We start from the raw sequence: 17,054 nt of genomic DNA, 5'->3' as shown, positions 1-17,054 counted from the left end.
CAAGGTTTCCCGGAAAGAAACACGATTACGTCTTGCACCAGAGTACAAGGCCTTAAAATTTGATTGGCGCTATGTCTTCTTTTTAGACAAAAAAAAAACAACAATAATAATTTTGGAAAATCTATAAATCCAATTTTTCATAATCTTCAGATATCAGTAGGAGTCGTTTGAGTGTGGGTGTGGGAGCCATCTTCTAATACGCAACATGCGAGTTGCAATTTTTGAATGCTGATATGAATATAACGAATAAAAAGGTACTGGAAACTGATTTTATCTTTTTACAAATTTATTTGGGACTTTGCACGATACCATAAAATACCGATTTACACTGCCTAGAGTTTAGGTCTGAGATTGTAMCGCAAAACGTCGATATAATACGTTGGCGGCCTAATTGAAAGGGTGTGGGAATGGTTGAGTCGCAAAGTTTTAGAGTCTGGCCGGCAGTATTGCACTAGGGAGGAACAAGTTGAATGTATTAATGCTCAGCCATAAATTTTCTTAAATTATATTGGAAAATTGTACGAGTCGCTACTCAATCGGGTTTTTGAAATCATTCTAAAGAAGGAGTGATCAATTAAATATTTATGCATAGGTTTGCAAATATATTATTTGCTAAAAATGTTAAAGAATATTAAAAAAAGTGATATGTACTGCATTAATAATCTTATTAAAATTGCTAACTATTTCGGTAATTTCGAAAAAAAAAATAATTATTAAAAAAATTTAGCAAAAAGGTGAAATACTAATTGCTACTTTGTTTAACAGAAAAATGATTCGTAAATAACTGCTAAACATTTTAAAATTATAGCTTATTTCAATTTGATAGAAATTAACCAAACCGCTTTAAACCTAAAGTGTTCAAGTCTGACAACTCGCAGCCTATATGATTAGAGGGACGCGCTGAGTTGATTTAAACATWCGCGTCTAACTATCTGTATAGGCGCGAAGTTGTCGTTCAGTTTTCAAGATATCGATTAGAAACTTTGCTCATGCCTTTTTCGCTGTAACAAGCTTCTCATTTGTATGAACTACCGATAGCGGATCAATATAGGATATAGCTGCCAATCTAATTGAACAAAAACAGTCCTTGTATTAAGAGCTTTCTGATTCGAAAAGAAAATTTCCCAAACTTTCGCATAACTTATTGTTCAAGGAATCAATAAAATATTATATAAAAATTGTTCARATTAAGCCAYCATTGCATATAGCTGTCATACAAACTGACCATCAGGAATCAAGATAAGAGTATCTTAAACCTTTTAATGTCATAAACAATGTATTTATGAAGGGTATTATAACTTAGGTACAGCTGAAGTTAACCTTTTTTTATTGTAATATGTTTCTGTTGTTCTGTTAATTGCTTACGTCAATGGTGTTTTATTATGTGCGCCCGCCATTTATGCTGCTGTTAATTTGCATGCAATGCAATGTATTTGATATACACACAATCATGTGTAATATTATGTGCAGCTGGAAGATCACTCACTTAGTAGCGATAACAGATGCGCGCGTCAGTGCAACAGTAGCTCTGATGTAATGATGCGATCAGATAAGTGCCAAGCTGTGAACGTGGTTGCAGCGCAAAACTATTAAGTAATACGAAAAACTAAGCAAAGTAAAAGCAAAAAAAAAAAAAAAAMAAACGAAACACCCGATCGCTTGCGTCACAAATTAATATAAATTGTCAGCTATTTCGATTTGTACTTGCCGCGCATTATCTTACTTTTTACAGTTAAATCGGTATGAGGATGCAAAATTCTTTGCAAAACGCTTCTAAGAATTCGCTGGCATATTTGTGTATGTGTGCGCTKGTCTGCAGCATGGCGTGTCTGGACGCGCCCCTTTTTAACGCAATCAGCCGTAGCAACTTTTGTTTACAGTKTACGCGTCTCAGATTTTTTCCCATATTTTAAATTGGCGATTATTTATTGCCCATTTGTGCTGCCGCTTTAAGCGTTACCTGTTTGTATGTTTGCATTTGCAATTACGTGCTTCTTTGCAATTCTATGTTTGTGCACATTCTAATTTTTTGTACGGAATTCTAATTCAAGTTATTTTGCATGACGAGGTGTATGCATGCTGGGTATATTTATGTATGTATTATACATGTAAATTAGTAAGTATACCATATATACAATATATGTTTGTGGGTTAAAAGCAAAGAATACACCTCCAAGTAGAAGTGAGATGTCAATAAACGGCATGCTAGAATTTACGCTTGTACTATCAGTATATCTGTTAATTAATATGGACTTATATATAATTCTTACTTTGCTATTAAGCCCATATGCACATATTCACACACTTTAGGCAATATTTAAAGCTAATTTCCAAAGGAGAATGAACCCCATCTTTTGTGTTATTCACACCTCAAGCTAATTATAATTAACACTTGCTTATAATTATGCAAATAAATATTGAAATAGTTAGAGTTGGATACTGATGCTGTATAGAAAATGATAAACAAAGCACTGGAATGTTGGAAAGAAAATGTTGTACTGAGGTACACTGGCTTTCAGCTGAATGAGTTCAAACATTCTCAAAATGCTGTAAATACATAAATATATTTTTCGACTTATTTTTAAAAACTAATTTATTATAGATATTTCTAATTAAATTAGTTATTATTAAATTTACATATACTACCTTTATGTTTTTAATAAAAATTAGAGACTCGAAATGTACCTTTATATTTACATATATATATACATATATATGTGTTTTAAAGCAATTTTAGAAAAATTAGAACAAAATTGTTATTGACGGTATAAATAAAGAAGTAGTTTCCGATAACGGTTTTTTTTTCTGGAAAACTTAATTCAATAAGAGTAACTTTGTATTTAATATTTCCATCATTTTTGATATAACTAATGAAATATTCCGCTGTTAGACTTTAGAMAAGAARTTTTRAAAAGAAAAATCACTTAAGTTCTGACATTAAATTATCTCCCGCCCTAGTAACGTTTCGATACGAAAATCACTGAACATTGTGAACAKTATATTTTTTTATTATTTATTTTTGTCAAAAAATAAACTGCTTTTGAAATTTGCTAAAGTCACCAAAGATTTTCCCATTCAGAGAAATATTATGCTAAATAGTGTTGGATTTAAAGTCAATCAGTAAATGAAACGGTATTGAGCATAAAAATCAGAGCTTCTAGTGAATATATGGAAGTTATATTTTGAACTCTTTTGCTTTATTAAGTGTAAATAAGGTTCAAAGGGAAAAATAAATATGTGAATATCCAGAAATTTTGGACAAATTTTAATTAACAACCATTGAAATTATTGAATTGAGCGGCAGTGTACGTAGTATCAATATTTTATTATGAAATTCGATAATGATAAGAGATTGTTTATAGTATCCATATTATTAAAATTGTAAGCAATGAATTTGATTAAGTTACTTATATGGTACATACATATACATATATTTTTAATAAACTCATTAAGAATATATATATTCTAAAGACAGATTCTGAAATTTCGCTTGTTTAAAAAAAATATTCAACGTATAGGTCGTTTACTTTCTATTTACATTGTGCCTAAATTAAGTTTATTTTCCCATGTACATAATATGGTATTATTTCATATTTTGCAAGTCGTTTGGGTAAATAAACCAACAATTGGAAACTGACAAAGTTATATTCTAATAAGAAATTTTTTGCTTTATAAATAAGTAGTGCACACTTTTTTTTTTTACTGAAAACGTTACTTTTAAAGTCATACTTAGTTAAAGTTTTAAACCAAATGTACTGAGCAAGTTCGTGCCTTAAGTCTTTTGTTAAAGATGCATTTGTATTCAAACCGTTGAAGCAGAGCTAAGACATTAATAGCGTTTCCTTTGTCCACAAAAATGCTGCCTTTATTCTATGCTATACTCAAGCGACCGAAGTTGCATATTCTTTTCTCAACATTTTTTCATGTTAGTTTGTTCTTTTCTCAGAAAAATATGAAAAATGTTCCACTCTTTTCAAAACGTAAAAGTAAGAATTATATAGCTAATGGSACATTTATTTTGTTAAATCAAGTTTTATACTAAAATCATTATAAKGAATCGGCCAATGTGTTCCATGGGCTGCGCTCGTCTGTACTTGTGGTGCCCTACAAACAACACCAACTATGGCGCTGATTGTCTTGCTTCTTATAGCACTTRTGCATGTACTAAATGACTATTACTCTGGAATCCTCGCACACCTTGACTTCATTACAAAATATTAAAATTACCAATTCATTGGGCCTAGCTCTGGCTATCGCTTCTCTGTTAACATAGCCTCTAGGGAGGCATGGGAGGGAAGGACCTGGTGAATTAGTGTAGCTTCGTTTTTACGGATGAGTCAAAGCAWGTGGAAAGGGTTGGTGGAGGAGTACACTATCGRAAAATTTCAACYAGGTTCAGGTTTAGTCTTCCTGACCACTGCAGCATATTCCATTTGGAGGTAGTTACTATAAAAGTAGCTTTATTTCTTCAGAGTAGATAGCAGAGAAACGATATTAGTCTTGAGTTCGCAGGCTGGTYAAGGATGTCTAGACTTCTTATCTTTTCGGGTGCCTGGTCACAGTGGTGCTAAGGCTGATGGGCTTGCTGGGGCAGGCACTTCAGCCTCAATARTTTCTGAACGGGAACGAGTAGGAGCTACATTAGCTTCTTGTGGTTCACTGCTGGACTGTTGGACTTCATTAAGCGTTGGTCAACYATCAGCAGCTGTGCAGTCGCAAGATCCTTCTGGCGTAGGGTAAATGGCAAGAGGTCTAGGGAGCTCTCCKCCACTGAGGAATCAGTCATCTAACCCATCCTAACCAAATTTTACTGACTTTTGTGTCAATGTATTGAAGTGTTTGTATCGGAAATTTCTTTATAAATTTTCAAGCCATCATATCGAATATGTGGATCTCGGTATACTCGTATACATCAAACTTTATACCGAAAGTATCGGTGAATATTTGACATATATTAATGCAATTCAAAGAAAATCTCATCCTCCTAATAGCAAAAATTTATAAACTCGAGGCATCCATATATCTAAAATACAAATTTTCGAACTTTCGACTGTCTTTTTATCGTATACCATAAGGTCAAATATTTTAATTATCTAAATCCGTTGGTTTACTGCAATTAATTTGAGGTGTAAAACAAGGTTTAGTTTGAGCGGCAAAAACAGTCTGAAACGTCTTTATAATTAAGCAAATGAAAAGAAGCATTCAGAGAGTTTAAATATTTTAGTTTTATTCAAATAATGACAGAATTGCACTTAGAAACTGTGACATAATTTTAATATTATTGACAAGAGCACTAAAGTATTTTAGGCAACAAAGCAGTACCTTAATTGCTGCATTTAAATATCTTTCAACATTCAAATCAAATGAATTGCAGATAATTTACGATCAATTGCAATCAACAACGGCGACAATGACAATGCAGCACTTGCCAAAATACGTCAAGACCTTCAATTACTTTCCACTTCGCGTTAAAAAATCGAACGCTTTTAGCAGACTTGGAGGCCAGCAAACAGCTCGCGAGCCATGGCCAATACACGAACACCGGCTGGAGCTCACTTTTTCGGTAATTTCGGCTTTCAAAGCTCACCTTTTGAACACTGTTGGCTAGTGCACACATTTTTTTCCATGCGAGCTTTTGTGTCTTTAATGAAGTGCATACTTTCGTTAAGCTTAAATGGGAGTAATTAACAGCTACAAATAAGAAAACATGTGGCATTTTTAAATTGCTACGCAATCYCCAGAATGCATGCAAGCATTACTCAAAATCAAACTTTACAACGAGTCGCCAAGAATTGGTATTCGTGTCGGTAGTTGCGCGCTTGGGTAGGTATCTACCTACATTTCGGCTACGAGTTGTTAATTAAAACTTAAGCCGTACAAGTACAGGCGTCACGAATTTGGTTATACGAGTATGCAGTGCGAATATTTTGTTGGACAATAACAAATGTCTGTCACGCACGCAGCTTGCACATAAATTGGCTCCTTCTCGATTGMCGATTAATGAAGTGGATTGCATGTGTACATGTATGTACCCAGCAGGAAAAATCGTAACAGTTGAAAGGATAGATAGATACCCAGAATGGTAGAAAGAAATAGCAAAGGATAAGTAGAGATAGTTAATGTTTCCTTTCATTACCACTTTTGTAATGCCTTTGACAGCAAATGCAGGAGTTTGTGACATTCGTAYAGGGTGTATAGGTTTGAATTTCTTCTTCTTTTCAAACATATTTTTCAGGCATTTTGTTTCTATCAAACTTGCAGCATGCTTCATTAGTCATCAATATTATTATAATTTTAAAAAATGCTTTACCTTGCTTTTTTGACATTTCTTTTAATGTTTACTATAAATAATTTGATCTCAGGAAGACTGTAGGTACTCTTAGAAATGTTTTCCTTTTGCTATATAAAACTTTGAAAACCTGTTGAGGTTCTGCAAAACTACTTGTTATAWTTATTTCAAACGTTTCTGAAACTTTGTACCGACGAAGAAATGAAGAACTATCCTAGAAACTATGTATAACAGAACAGCGATATATGTTTCAGAAATCAAGCAATAATTTTTAAGATTTGCCTTCATTAATTTTAAATTTAAATTTGAGAAATAATTAACTTATTGCGTATTGGATGTTGTAAAAAGAAGAGATTCAATCCTAAAAAATTTTGTTGATTCTGTCCTGGATGTTTTGATGTCCAAAATACATAACGATATGGAAGACCATTATCGGAAATATCGATAAAATACTGRAAGTCGTCGAGTTCAACCTTCATGTAAGCACTGCTCCGCTAGTCAAGCGGCTAAAGCAGGCACAAAATGTTTTGGCACCATTCAAATTAGCTTGCAAATAAAAATAAGCTCGATTTATGGGTGACACACGAGTTAATAAATGCAATGCGAATCGATGCTGAAASGCAGCAAAATCGCTTCATTTTTGACGCGGATGGTTACTGATCAATGGTCGTCTTTTATAACTTAAAAATAGATGAAATGACAAGTAAAATGAAACTACATAAATATATAAAGTTTTCCGGTTTTTGATGGCTTCCGAATCGTTATGTAGGTAAATCTCTTCCTGCCTATAACGACGACTCTTTCTCATCTCATCTCAACTCATCGAAAATGATTGAACGATATGACAATTTCAAGCATTTTTATTAAGACAATAGAAATTGCGTAAAGAAAACTACAAAAGCATTTCTCTCTCACATCCTTAAGTGATTGGGAGTCCTATGTTCTTCTAGTGAAGCAACAGCAACAATAAACAACGTAGTTTACTAAACTGATAACAAAGTCATTGAAAGAGAAAATCAAAGGAATCAGAGACATGAAAAATCTTAAAATTGAAATAATTTCGAAATAAAATATTATGAATATAAGATGAAGAGAGAAAATGAACTTAAACATAATTAAAAGGGAAACAAAGGCAAACCAAGCTAGTAATATTAATACTCAGATCAACCGGATATGATATATAAGGAGCGTTCCGAAGTAAAGATGATTAAAAAATGGGGTTTTCGGCAAAATCAATTTATTTTATTCAAAATAGTCTCCTTTTGCTGCAATACAACTTTTTGCACGGACCAAAAGAATGTCGAACGACTGTTTTAGCTCGTTGGCCGCCAGTATGCCGGTGCAAGTCCTTTGAATGGCATCTACGTCTCCATAACGTTTTCATTTCAAGTTCAAATGCATTTTTCCTAAAAGKAAAAAGGCGCATGTTGCCATATCAGGTGAATACGGAGAGTGCTTAATTGTTAAAATGTGATTTTTGGTTAATTAATCGTCCTTCGAATGTTGGATCCTGAGCAATTTCTGGTCGTCAGTCATATTGTACAGAACAATCCCTGCACACACCTCTCGTAAGCCCAAATGTTCGGTCAAAATGCGATAAATCAATGTTTTGGAGATGTTCAATTCCATTCCATAAATTTCAATGATGAATTCGGCTGATATTCGATGAATTCACGCACAGTTTCGATGGAATTTCCGGTGATCACGGATTTTATTTGTGTCATATATGTCCTCACGACCACCTTGARAACGTTGAAACCACTTGTCCACTCTACTACGTGATAGGCAATCATCACCATARACTTGTTTTATCAATGGAAACGTTTCGGTAAAAGTTTTACCAATTTTAAAACAAAGTTTAATTGTCATGAAATTCTCACTAGGCAATAAAGATAGCAGATTCTAACGCACCAGCCGACTTTTAGATGGCTCTACCAGTGAACGCTCCTTGTACATACCATACTCGTAGTGTGAAGAAGATATTGCGCGAAAAATAWAATATTAGATATAATTACATATATACTCAATCAATCGAACAGAAACAGAAAAATGTTCGAAAGCGGTAGGAATTAATTTTTATAGATAAAGATTCAGAAAGAAAAAATGATAGCTAACATCATAATGAATGACCAAATTATCGAATAATGCACAATTACTTTTAACGTTTATTATAATTCAAGTATATTTTACGCTTCCCCTCAGCCTTTMATCAATCAAAATATTTAGGAATTCCCCTTTGCAAGTTAAACCAAATTTGCTTAATGCGCCACACCGACACAAAACGAAGAAAAATAGGAAGATAAGCATCAAAGAAACCGCCAATAAATACAAGCAAATATGCTTTCATATATAATATGTATATACCTGAAAAATTACTTCCATTTCCCAAATCACTTTGGCCAAAAACTCCATTTCGGATAACAAGTAATTTATTTTGACTTCTAAATTTAGCAACAAATTAAACTTGTGGTTACTTTATATTCGCGTACTTTCCCAAGTTCCAGAATAGTTTGAAATATATTTTTTTTTGCATCGGTCCCACTGGTTTGGTAAATTTGCGTTAACAGTTTGATACTTTTGATTGATTGAAGAACTCCAATGAAGCTCTTTTGTGAAAAAGTTGAAAGCTTTAGCCCTTTCAACACCGAGTTAGCTTACCTTTGCATTTTGATAGTGTACTTTGTTTGGTAAAAGGTTTTCGAAATGTGGATTTTAAGCACCGACGTATTGATTTAGAGTGAAAGCTGGTTTCCACGCCTGCTTTGCATATTATTGCTTATACAAAAATCACATTAAATTTTGCATAAGTGTAATAGTTAAAGTTTTTAGTTGGAAGAGAAGGGTTAAGCGTACATGTACTTTTCATAAATCCCAATTTTAGCTGGTACGTCAATTATGAGGGCATCTCCATGTTTCTTTTAATAGCCAATTTTTTACGTTTTCATTCGCGCTTATGAACCGTGTATTAATGCCATTATAAAAAGATCAAAAACATTTATGATCACAGCAACAGACACATTGACAAATATGATAGTGTTTACATTCATAATAATGGAATTCAGAGGTGAAAACCAAATTCCAAGGAAGCGGATACAATAGTAAAATGCTTGCAATGAATGGCTGAGTAATGTAATTAACAGTATTTGTTGCAACACCGGTAATTTAGCATTACTACCAAATGTCTTAAAAATATGTTTTCTTTTTCATTTGTTTGTTTTTTGTTTTTGCTTTGTGTAAATACATGAATTTATACATTTATACTTATGTGTACAATTACTGGAAAATTTAATGAATGAGCTTCGAATTGCCACTTTTAGGAACGTATTCTCCGAATTGCCCATTTCTGGGAATGATTTGTTGAAAGAGTGTGATCAGCACTAATTTTGAAAATTATGATGGTCACTTCTTAAATAMAGCTTTGTTTTACAGTTGCAATAAGTTTTTAATTTGTTGAAAAGACTTTGGAGAAGCGCAGTAATACACCAAACATTTTATGTTACATACATTCATACATTGTTAACGGTATTTATGAACTCATGGAAAATGCAAATGTACATGCATTTTAAATATTTTAAATGGGAAAATGTACGACATCGTAAAATATTTTCGTCGACTAAAATTGCCTGTATTTCGTGAAATGTTTGTAGTGCCGGAGGAGAGACTGAACTTAAGAGAATTTTTCTTTAGCAGAGATGCATGAACCCAAATTTATAAAAATTATTATTTTGCATTACTAGTTAAGATATGTAGTTATAAATGTTTGATATCTTAATAAAACCAAGAAAAAATGTTAACTTGGGTTACCCTAGAGCTCTTCGCTGATGCATTTCTTATAGCTACTATACTCATATGTAGAACTAAATATAGAAGCACACAAGGATTTGTTTTATATAAGGAACAGTCAATATCACTCAATAAAGAAATAATATATTTGTGATAGGTTTTGATTTGATTGTTCTGTATGTATAGTAGCTATATGTTATAGTAGTCCGATTAAAATAATATAATCAGAGATTGTTGCCTTATTTTGCAAAATAATTGATGGCGAGTTTCGTGAAGGTAGCTCGTCAAATAAATAACTTTTTAATAAAAATCCTTTTTTTTTTTTGTAACGGACACTTTGTGTGGCAGATATATCCCACAGTGGTTCAATATTCGGCTGTTTCTACAAATAAGCAGCAGCCTCTTAGGAAGAAAAGGACGGGTGCATAACTTTAGATTGATATCTTAAAAAGTGAGGTGCTAGTTCACATATATACAGCATGTCAGATAGAGGGACCTGGCTAAATTGGCTCAGTTCAGGATTTATGCTTTGCAATAGGACCTAACTTTCAAAACTCGTTAAAAATTTCCCTTTTGGGCAAATCCAACATGCTTGCTTTTATATAATGTGTAAAGAGCTGATGTCCGAAAGAGATAGGAACAAACAAAAATAAAAGTTCTACAAAATAATTATGGAACGCAATTGGTACAGATAGCTTGCAACTTGAAAATATCAAAAGAATGTGGTTTTTTTATTTACATTTTTCGTTCATATATTTATTTCATTCCAACAGGGCATACAAAATAACGACTAAATGTCTACAAGTCAAAGCAATCAATAGAAAATTGTATGAGTAGTGCTCCACGTTCTCCAGATTTGACACCAAGCAGCTATTCATTTTTCTCATTCCTCAAGGGGGAAAAAAATAGCAACGATTGGAAAGTAATCGGCGCGATTAAAGTCTATTTGTAAGTGAAGATATATAATAAATATCTCGTTCCATAGTATTTTGTACATTAGGCAGAGACGAGAGAGTCGAATTCGGTACTGCCGTTTTCAAGAGAGTCACAGTTTCTACGCGTTATATGCTAAATCAAATACTTAATGCAAGAAGTTGGCACTGAATTGTACATTGGTGGCATTTTTTGATAAAAATAAGTAGCAAATTCCGATTATGCGTAAGTTAACATAGTTTTAACTATTAATTGCGAAGAATTGTTTATTTACTTTTATTGAAATTGATTATTATTTTTTATTATGTGCCGTACTGAATCTAAAAACAAGGTGCGTGGCGTATGAGTAACATCAGCTGAAATGTACCTGCCTTTCTTATTGTAAAGAAAACACAGTGAGAGCCTACCACTTACTCATTATTTGGATTTGCTAACTATTCAGTAATTTTTGTAACACTAAGCGGCATTTCGCAAGGTATTTGGCCAAATATTGATTTTTAAGTAAAAAAGGAAGTTACGCTCTAAATTCATAAAAAAGTCAAAATACATTTTACTTTTATTTAAATGATTTATAAAATTTTCGATCAAGCTTATTTTACGAGGCTACAAGATTTCAAAGTCTAGCTAGTATTTTTGGCTTAGAAAATATGTTTTTATTTCATTCCACTCAAAAAATATTTCTAAAATTCATTGACGTTTTATTTTATTTTTGAAAAACATTACTAACTCAAATAAAAATAAGGATTTAATACAAACTTTTTTGAAGAGTTGTCAAGATAAGTATTCAATTATTTAAAGCTTAAGTTATTTTTGTATAAAAAAAGTGAACTAATTAAAAAACTTTTCAAAGGATATTAAAGAATATATCATAAATTAAAAAAAAAATATTTTTAAATAGTATAAATTTACCAATTTTAAGGGGAGGTAAGGTTTKAATTTTTTTTWAATTCTTTTTCCTAAACGACCAATTTTGAGTCAATTATAGTCAAACTAAAGGAGTTACAGCGTKTTAAACGACCGGCCGTGATACCTCAATTTTGATGTATAAAAAACTTCAAATCGATTTTCTCGAAAATATTGTTTTTTTTTTTTTTGAAGTTCATCAACATTAGAACTCAAACTCTATGGAACAGATCCTTTGAAAATGTGAACATTACTTCTTCACATAAATCAACAGGATTTAGTTTTTTTTTAGTTTTTTCTACTTTTCATTAACAAATTTTTTGAGCTAATTCCAAGGGCTGCAAAAGATAGAAAAACACCTTTTCCTGATTAAATCGAGAATACATCACCTTTGAAACGCCTTACAATTTTTTTGTATCAGAGGATCCGGTATCTAGTTATATTGTTCTCCGCTGAACCACTTTTTTTCAAGGCGGTTGTGGAGGTTCATCGTCACAGGCTTATTTATTAATACTTTTCATTGAAAATGTTTTCTAATAACCTTCAAAAGTAGTACGATAATATGTCATAAATTTAATACAATTATAATACTCAAGTCCCCGTAAAAAAAAACACACACAAATATATCCTTTTTTGCCTTTAAAACCGTGAACACATTTTCTACGCCAACTCTACAGCTCATAATTAGTAGTAATTTTTTTTTTAATTTCGACTCACCTTGACAATGCACATCTAAACAGATGACAAATATGATGGCCAATGTAAGCCATATTCTGTTGCTAAACACGATGCTGTTGGCAACATTAAAATATTGCAACCGTCCGGACTGCCTCTGATGACCCCACGCTGGGGCTAACCTTTTAACACTCATTTTAAACAGCAGGTAGAAATATTTGCGCTAATACAATTAAACTATTTTCCTCTTTTTGCGATTTTGCACAACTTAMAATTACTATCACTTTTTTATTTTGATTTGTCCGCGCTCTTTATTCACTTATTTTTTACTCAGATATTTTTATTCAAATGAAACACACAAAGAGGGCCAGAAGAGAGACGAAGAGATGGAATGCAGTGTGAAAGAAAATATTTAGCAAGTTTCCTTGTTTGTCATCGCATGGCGAAGATAAATTGTTGCTGATGCGCTGTAGTTGTTGTTGTTGCTCGTTGATGATCGTCGCTATTAGTTGTTGTGGTCGTTGCTTTGTTGCGCGATTTTTTTCACTTTTGTTCGTAGTCGTCGTTATTGTTTTGTTAACTGCCGATGCTACTCACGATGGCAATGATGACGCTTTGCTCTAAAGCCAACACTTCCTTATYGCAATTTCACATTAAACATCGCACACATGGAAAACTACGGGAGATTTTTAATTATTAATTAATGAATGAACTTAACCGATGTCGAAATCTAAAGTAATTCTGAACTTACAGAATTAACACCTTAATGRTTCTGCCAATTTGGTGATTTGCAAGATTTAACACTACGAAACCAAAAACAGCAAATTTTTTATAGTAACTTTTATTTGCAGTTTTAAAGTTTTTATTATTATACTATATATTTATACATTATTACATATAGTTAGTTTCACTTACGTCAGACTACTAAAGTCACTAAATTTCATTTTATACTTTTTACAGAAGTAGTTTATTATTCCGTACAGGCATTATTCTATTAAAACGTTAACCAGAAGATGGGTATTGATTAAATTAGCGATACGCAGTTTGCGCAAAGGTCTTTACAAATTCCATTCATATTCAGCGGTATGCCACTTCATTTTTATCAAAACCTGTCCATTTAGTTTTTATTAAAGTATCACATGCACCAACCTGAATAGTTTAAAGTCAGGTGGAACATCGGTAACCATTATATTGGGTATATTGGGGGCAGAGAAATAAATGGGGTGTTTRCAATATCTCATTATCTGAGCACAAGTTTATCTAGAGTAACCAAAATCTTTACAATGAAATTGGTCATAACCGGGCACGCACCGCCGCAGTATTTTGTCCGGTTATGGAAGCTGTCCGTAAAAGGGTTATTTTAAAAACGTTGTTTTTTTTTTTGTTTTTAATGTATTTTTAGATTCAGAAGGTGCAACTCAGAATGTATTTCTATTAAACTAATAAATGCGAGACAGTGTCAGGCAGGTGTAAGTGAATGACAGTTATCCCATTAGTTTTCGTTGACGCATAGCGGACCAGACAGCGCCAGTCAGTTCAAAACCATCGTAAAACMCCACAAATTAATAAGATTTAAAAAACAGACACGAACCACAAATTGTACACAACATTCTTTAGACATTTTCTGAAATCTTTATTTATTTTTGGCCATACACCAACCATAAATATGCTCTCTGAGTTTCATTAAAGTATCCCACTTAAAATCACCAATAAACAAGGTGCATTCCAAAGTAAGCAGRACACCCCCTGGTGGCGCCATCTATGTCGACTGGTGCATTAGAATATGCTATCTTTATTGATTGTCCTTTGAGAATTTCATGACATTTCATGGATTCGACGTGAAGTTATTGCGTGTCAGTAGGTTTGTGTTATCGGTGCGAAAACGAGCTTCGAACAAAGATTCAACATTAAATTTTTCTGGTCGTGAGGAAATAATTGATAAAGAGCATGTGGGACAATCARAATGCGTGATCACTGGAATTCCATCGAAACTGTGAGTGAATTCATCAAAAATCAGCCGAAATCMTCATTGAAATTCATGGAAATGAAACATCTCTAAGACATCGATTTATCGCATTTTGACCGAACATTTGGGCTTACGAAATGTGTGTGCACGGCTTGTTCCGCACAAATTGACTGACGACCAAAAATTGCTCTCATCGATCGACGCTTTTGACCGACTATTTGACCAAAAATCACATTTTACCCATTAACCACTTCCCGTATTCAGCTGATATGGCACCGTGTGACTTCTGCCTTTAGAGACTATTTTGAATAAAATAAATTGATTTTGCCAAAAAAATCATTTTTTTTTCTTTTAACGCTTACTTTGGAACGCTCATTGTGTATGGAGCAAAGACAGCCGARTGTTCGAATATCGTGAATTAGTTTTATTTTTTTTGGGCAAATTTTCACTGGATTTTATCCATCCATTATTTATCCAAGATACACTGTGATTAGAAAAACGTGTCCTATCCTTGAGATAGATCACATGGACGACATTATTAGAAAAAATAGATTGACCGATATTAGCCTCAAGCAATAGGGTTCCCATATTCGGTATCTGGTGGCTTGACTAGTTATAGTTCGATATGGATAATTTTTAGACTTGAGATGGCATCCCTCAAAGGCACTATTTGACGAGAGTTCTATCCCTATATATTAACTAGACCTTAAGTTGTAGGCATCATAACAATATTTTAATTTTTAGTCAAGTTATCGATTGCACGGGAGAAAGGACGGACGAAACGACAAACCCGTATGTCAACACATCTCTTCATCCTGATCATTCATATATTCAACTGAATTCGTATATCTGATTCGATTAGTTTTAGGGGATACAAAAAATCCCCCACAATAGGTGCATAAAACTATTATACCCTGTAGCAACATGTTGCAAGAATATATAAACTATATTATTTTGTTGTCCTGCCTCTCCGAAAATTTTTTTTGATCAGACACTATAGCATATAGCTACCATACAAGTTCGGGATCAAAGTCAAGTCCTACTATTGAACCTTTTCTATTTACGAACAGCATTATAGCTATATTAGAACCCTTTATATGCAGTCTTCATTTGCATTATTTTAAAACATTGGAATGTTATTTTATTGCAGTGAGTTGACTCTCAATAATTATTTTGATTCAAACTTGATATTTGAATTGTTTGTACTCAGAATGAGTAAGATTAAAATTTATTTATAAATGAAAAATTTCTCTAAGTGTAAAAYGAAAGATATATAGAGTTGCAGAATATCAAATGTCTCAATATTTTCTGTGCTTCMGTGATGTGCTTTTGAATTGGGCTCTGATGTGCCCATAATGATATGTAGAACAAACCAAAAACGCAGTCGCCATGTGTAGTATTTTGGTGCTTACTGAACATTTTTATATATTCAAAGTTAMCGCTCTCATATTTATACGAGTATAATAAAAGCTTTATACTAGTTCACCCAAAACAAATTACATTAAAACTAATTTCAGGTAAGTTTTTCTCAAATTAAAACCGAAAATTAGAACACAAGTAGTCCACCTGTGCGCAATCTATACAGTTATGCGCACACTCATTCAATAATAAAAATTTRTCGGTCAGTTGACTCCGGCCGCTTTGTCTATGTTTTAATAGCACAGCTGTACGTATAGTACCGCCACCGTTAAGGCCGTCTTCCGTTATCTAAATGGGTKTTACGCAAAGCAGCCGTGTACATGTATACATACAAGAAAAACCATATAATTGTCGGGCTTGATCCGCCATCCGCTCCTCAGCCATGGCTACGTGCGCGATTTTCATTTCATTAACGTTCGCAAGCAACTCGTGTAAGCCATACTTGTATATACTGCGATCATAATATTTGGAGTTTGAATATGARCAAAGATTGTTTGTATGTATGATGCATGATCTAGGCGTCTGTATAAATTAGAATAGAGACAAGTACCAAGTCGTGCAAGTACGCAGAACAAATTAGGTAAATGATGTTATATGGCGAATTGCATAATTTTTTTTTTTTATATACTTAATTTTTATATATTCCGGCCTTTTTTCGTAAACTTGACGATTTTAATTCAATTCTAAAAATTGCTCTATTCAATTTAGCGTGTGAAATTTTTAATTGGCGTAACGCGCTTAAAATTTAAGTTGAAATAATATTTAAATATTTTTTATTGTATTGTTCGGTACAGTTACGATTTATTACTATGCATAAAATATACAAGTATATATTATTTTTTACATTTTTTAAATGTGTTCAATATAACAAATATACTTTAATTAATTTATTAACAAACAAGCAAAGCTTCGCGATTAGAAATAATGAAAAAAAAAACAAAAACCAATTTGTTTTCTAATAACAAGCACAACGAATTATTTCTTTTTTAGGTTGGTGGTACTATCAGTCACATTTATGTCAAATTTCATGTCAAAATATTCATCAGTGTTTGAGATACGTGTCGTTTTGTGAGCTGCTAAAAGTGA

General features: G+C 32.8%; 1 protein-coding gene across 5 annotated transcripts in view; it reads right to left on the bottom strand.

The window, feature by feature from the left end:
- The window catches only part of LOC108967351 (dual oxidase), a 49,890-nt gene that overhangs the window by 25,593 nt on the left and 7,243 nt on the right, over positions 1-17,054 (bottom strand). For 2 of the 5 annotated variants that reach the window (XM_018930697.1, XM_018930696.1), the window contains one exon: positions 12,626-13,259. The exons of 1 other annotated variant lie outside the window; for it this stretch is intronic. In XM_018930697.1, the coding sequence (XP_018786242.1) occupies positions 12,626-12,779 (154 nt within the window). In that variant the 5' untranslated portion in view covers positions 12,780-13,259. Of the gene's footprint in view, positions 1-12,625; positions 13,260-13,334; positions 13,354-13,498; positions 13,518-17,054 lie in introns of those variants that run through there. 2 more of the 5 variants (XM_018930698.1, XM_018930699.1) reach the window with 2 other exon arrangements.

This window comes from Bactrocera latifrons, unplaced genomic scaffold, assembly GCF_001853355.1.
Source record: "Bactrocera latifrons isolate USDA-ARS-PBARC rearing strain unplaced genomic scaffold, ASM185335v1 scaffold_183, whole genome shotgun sequence".
Classification (NCBI taxonomy): Eukaryota; Metazoa; Arthropoda; class Insecta; order Diptera; family Tephritidae; genus Bactrocera; species Bactrocera latifrons.
This window is presented reverse-complemented; position numbering and strand designations above follow the sequence as displayed.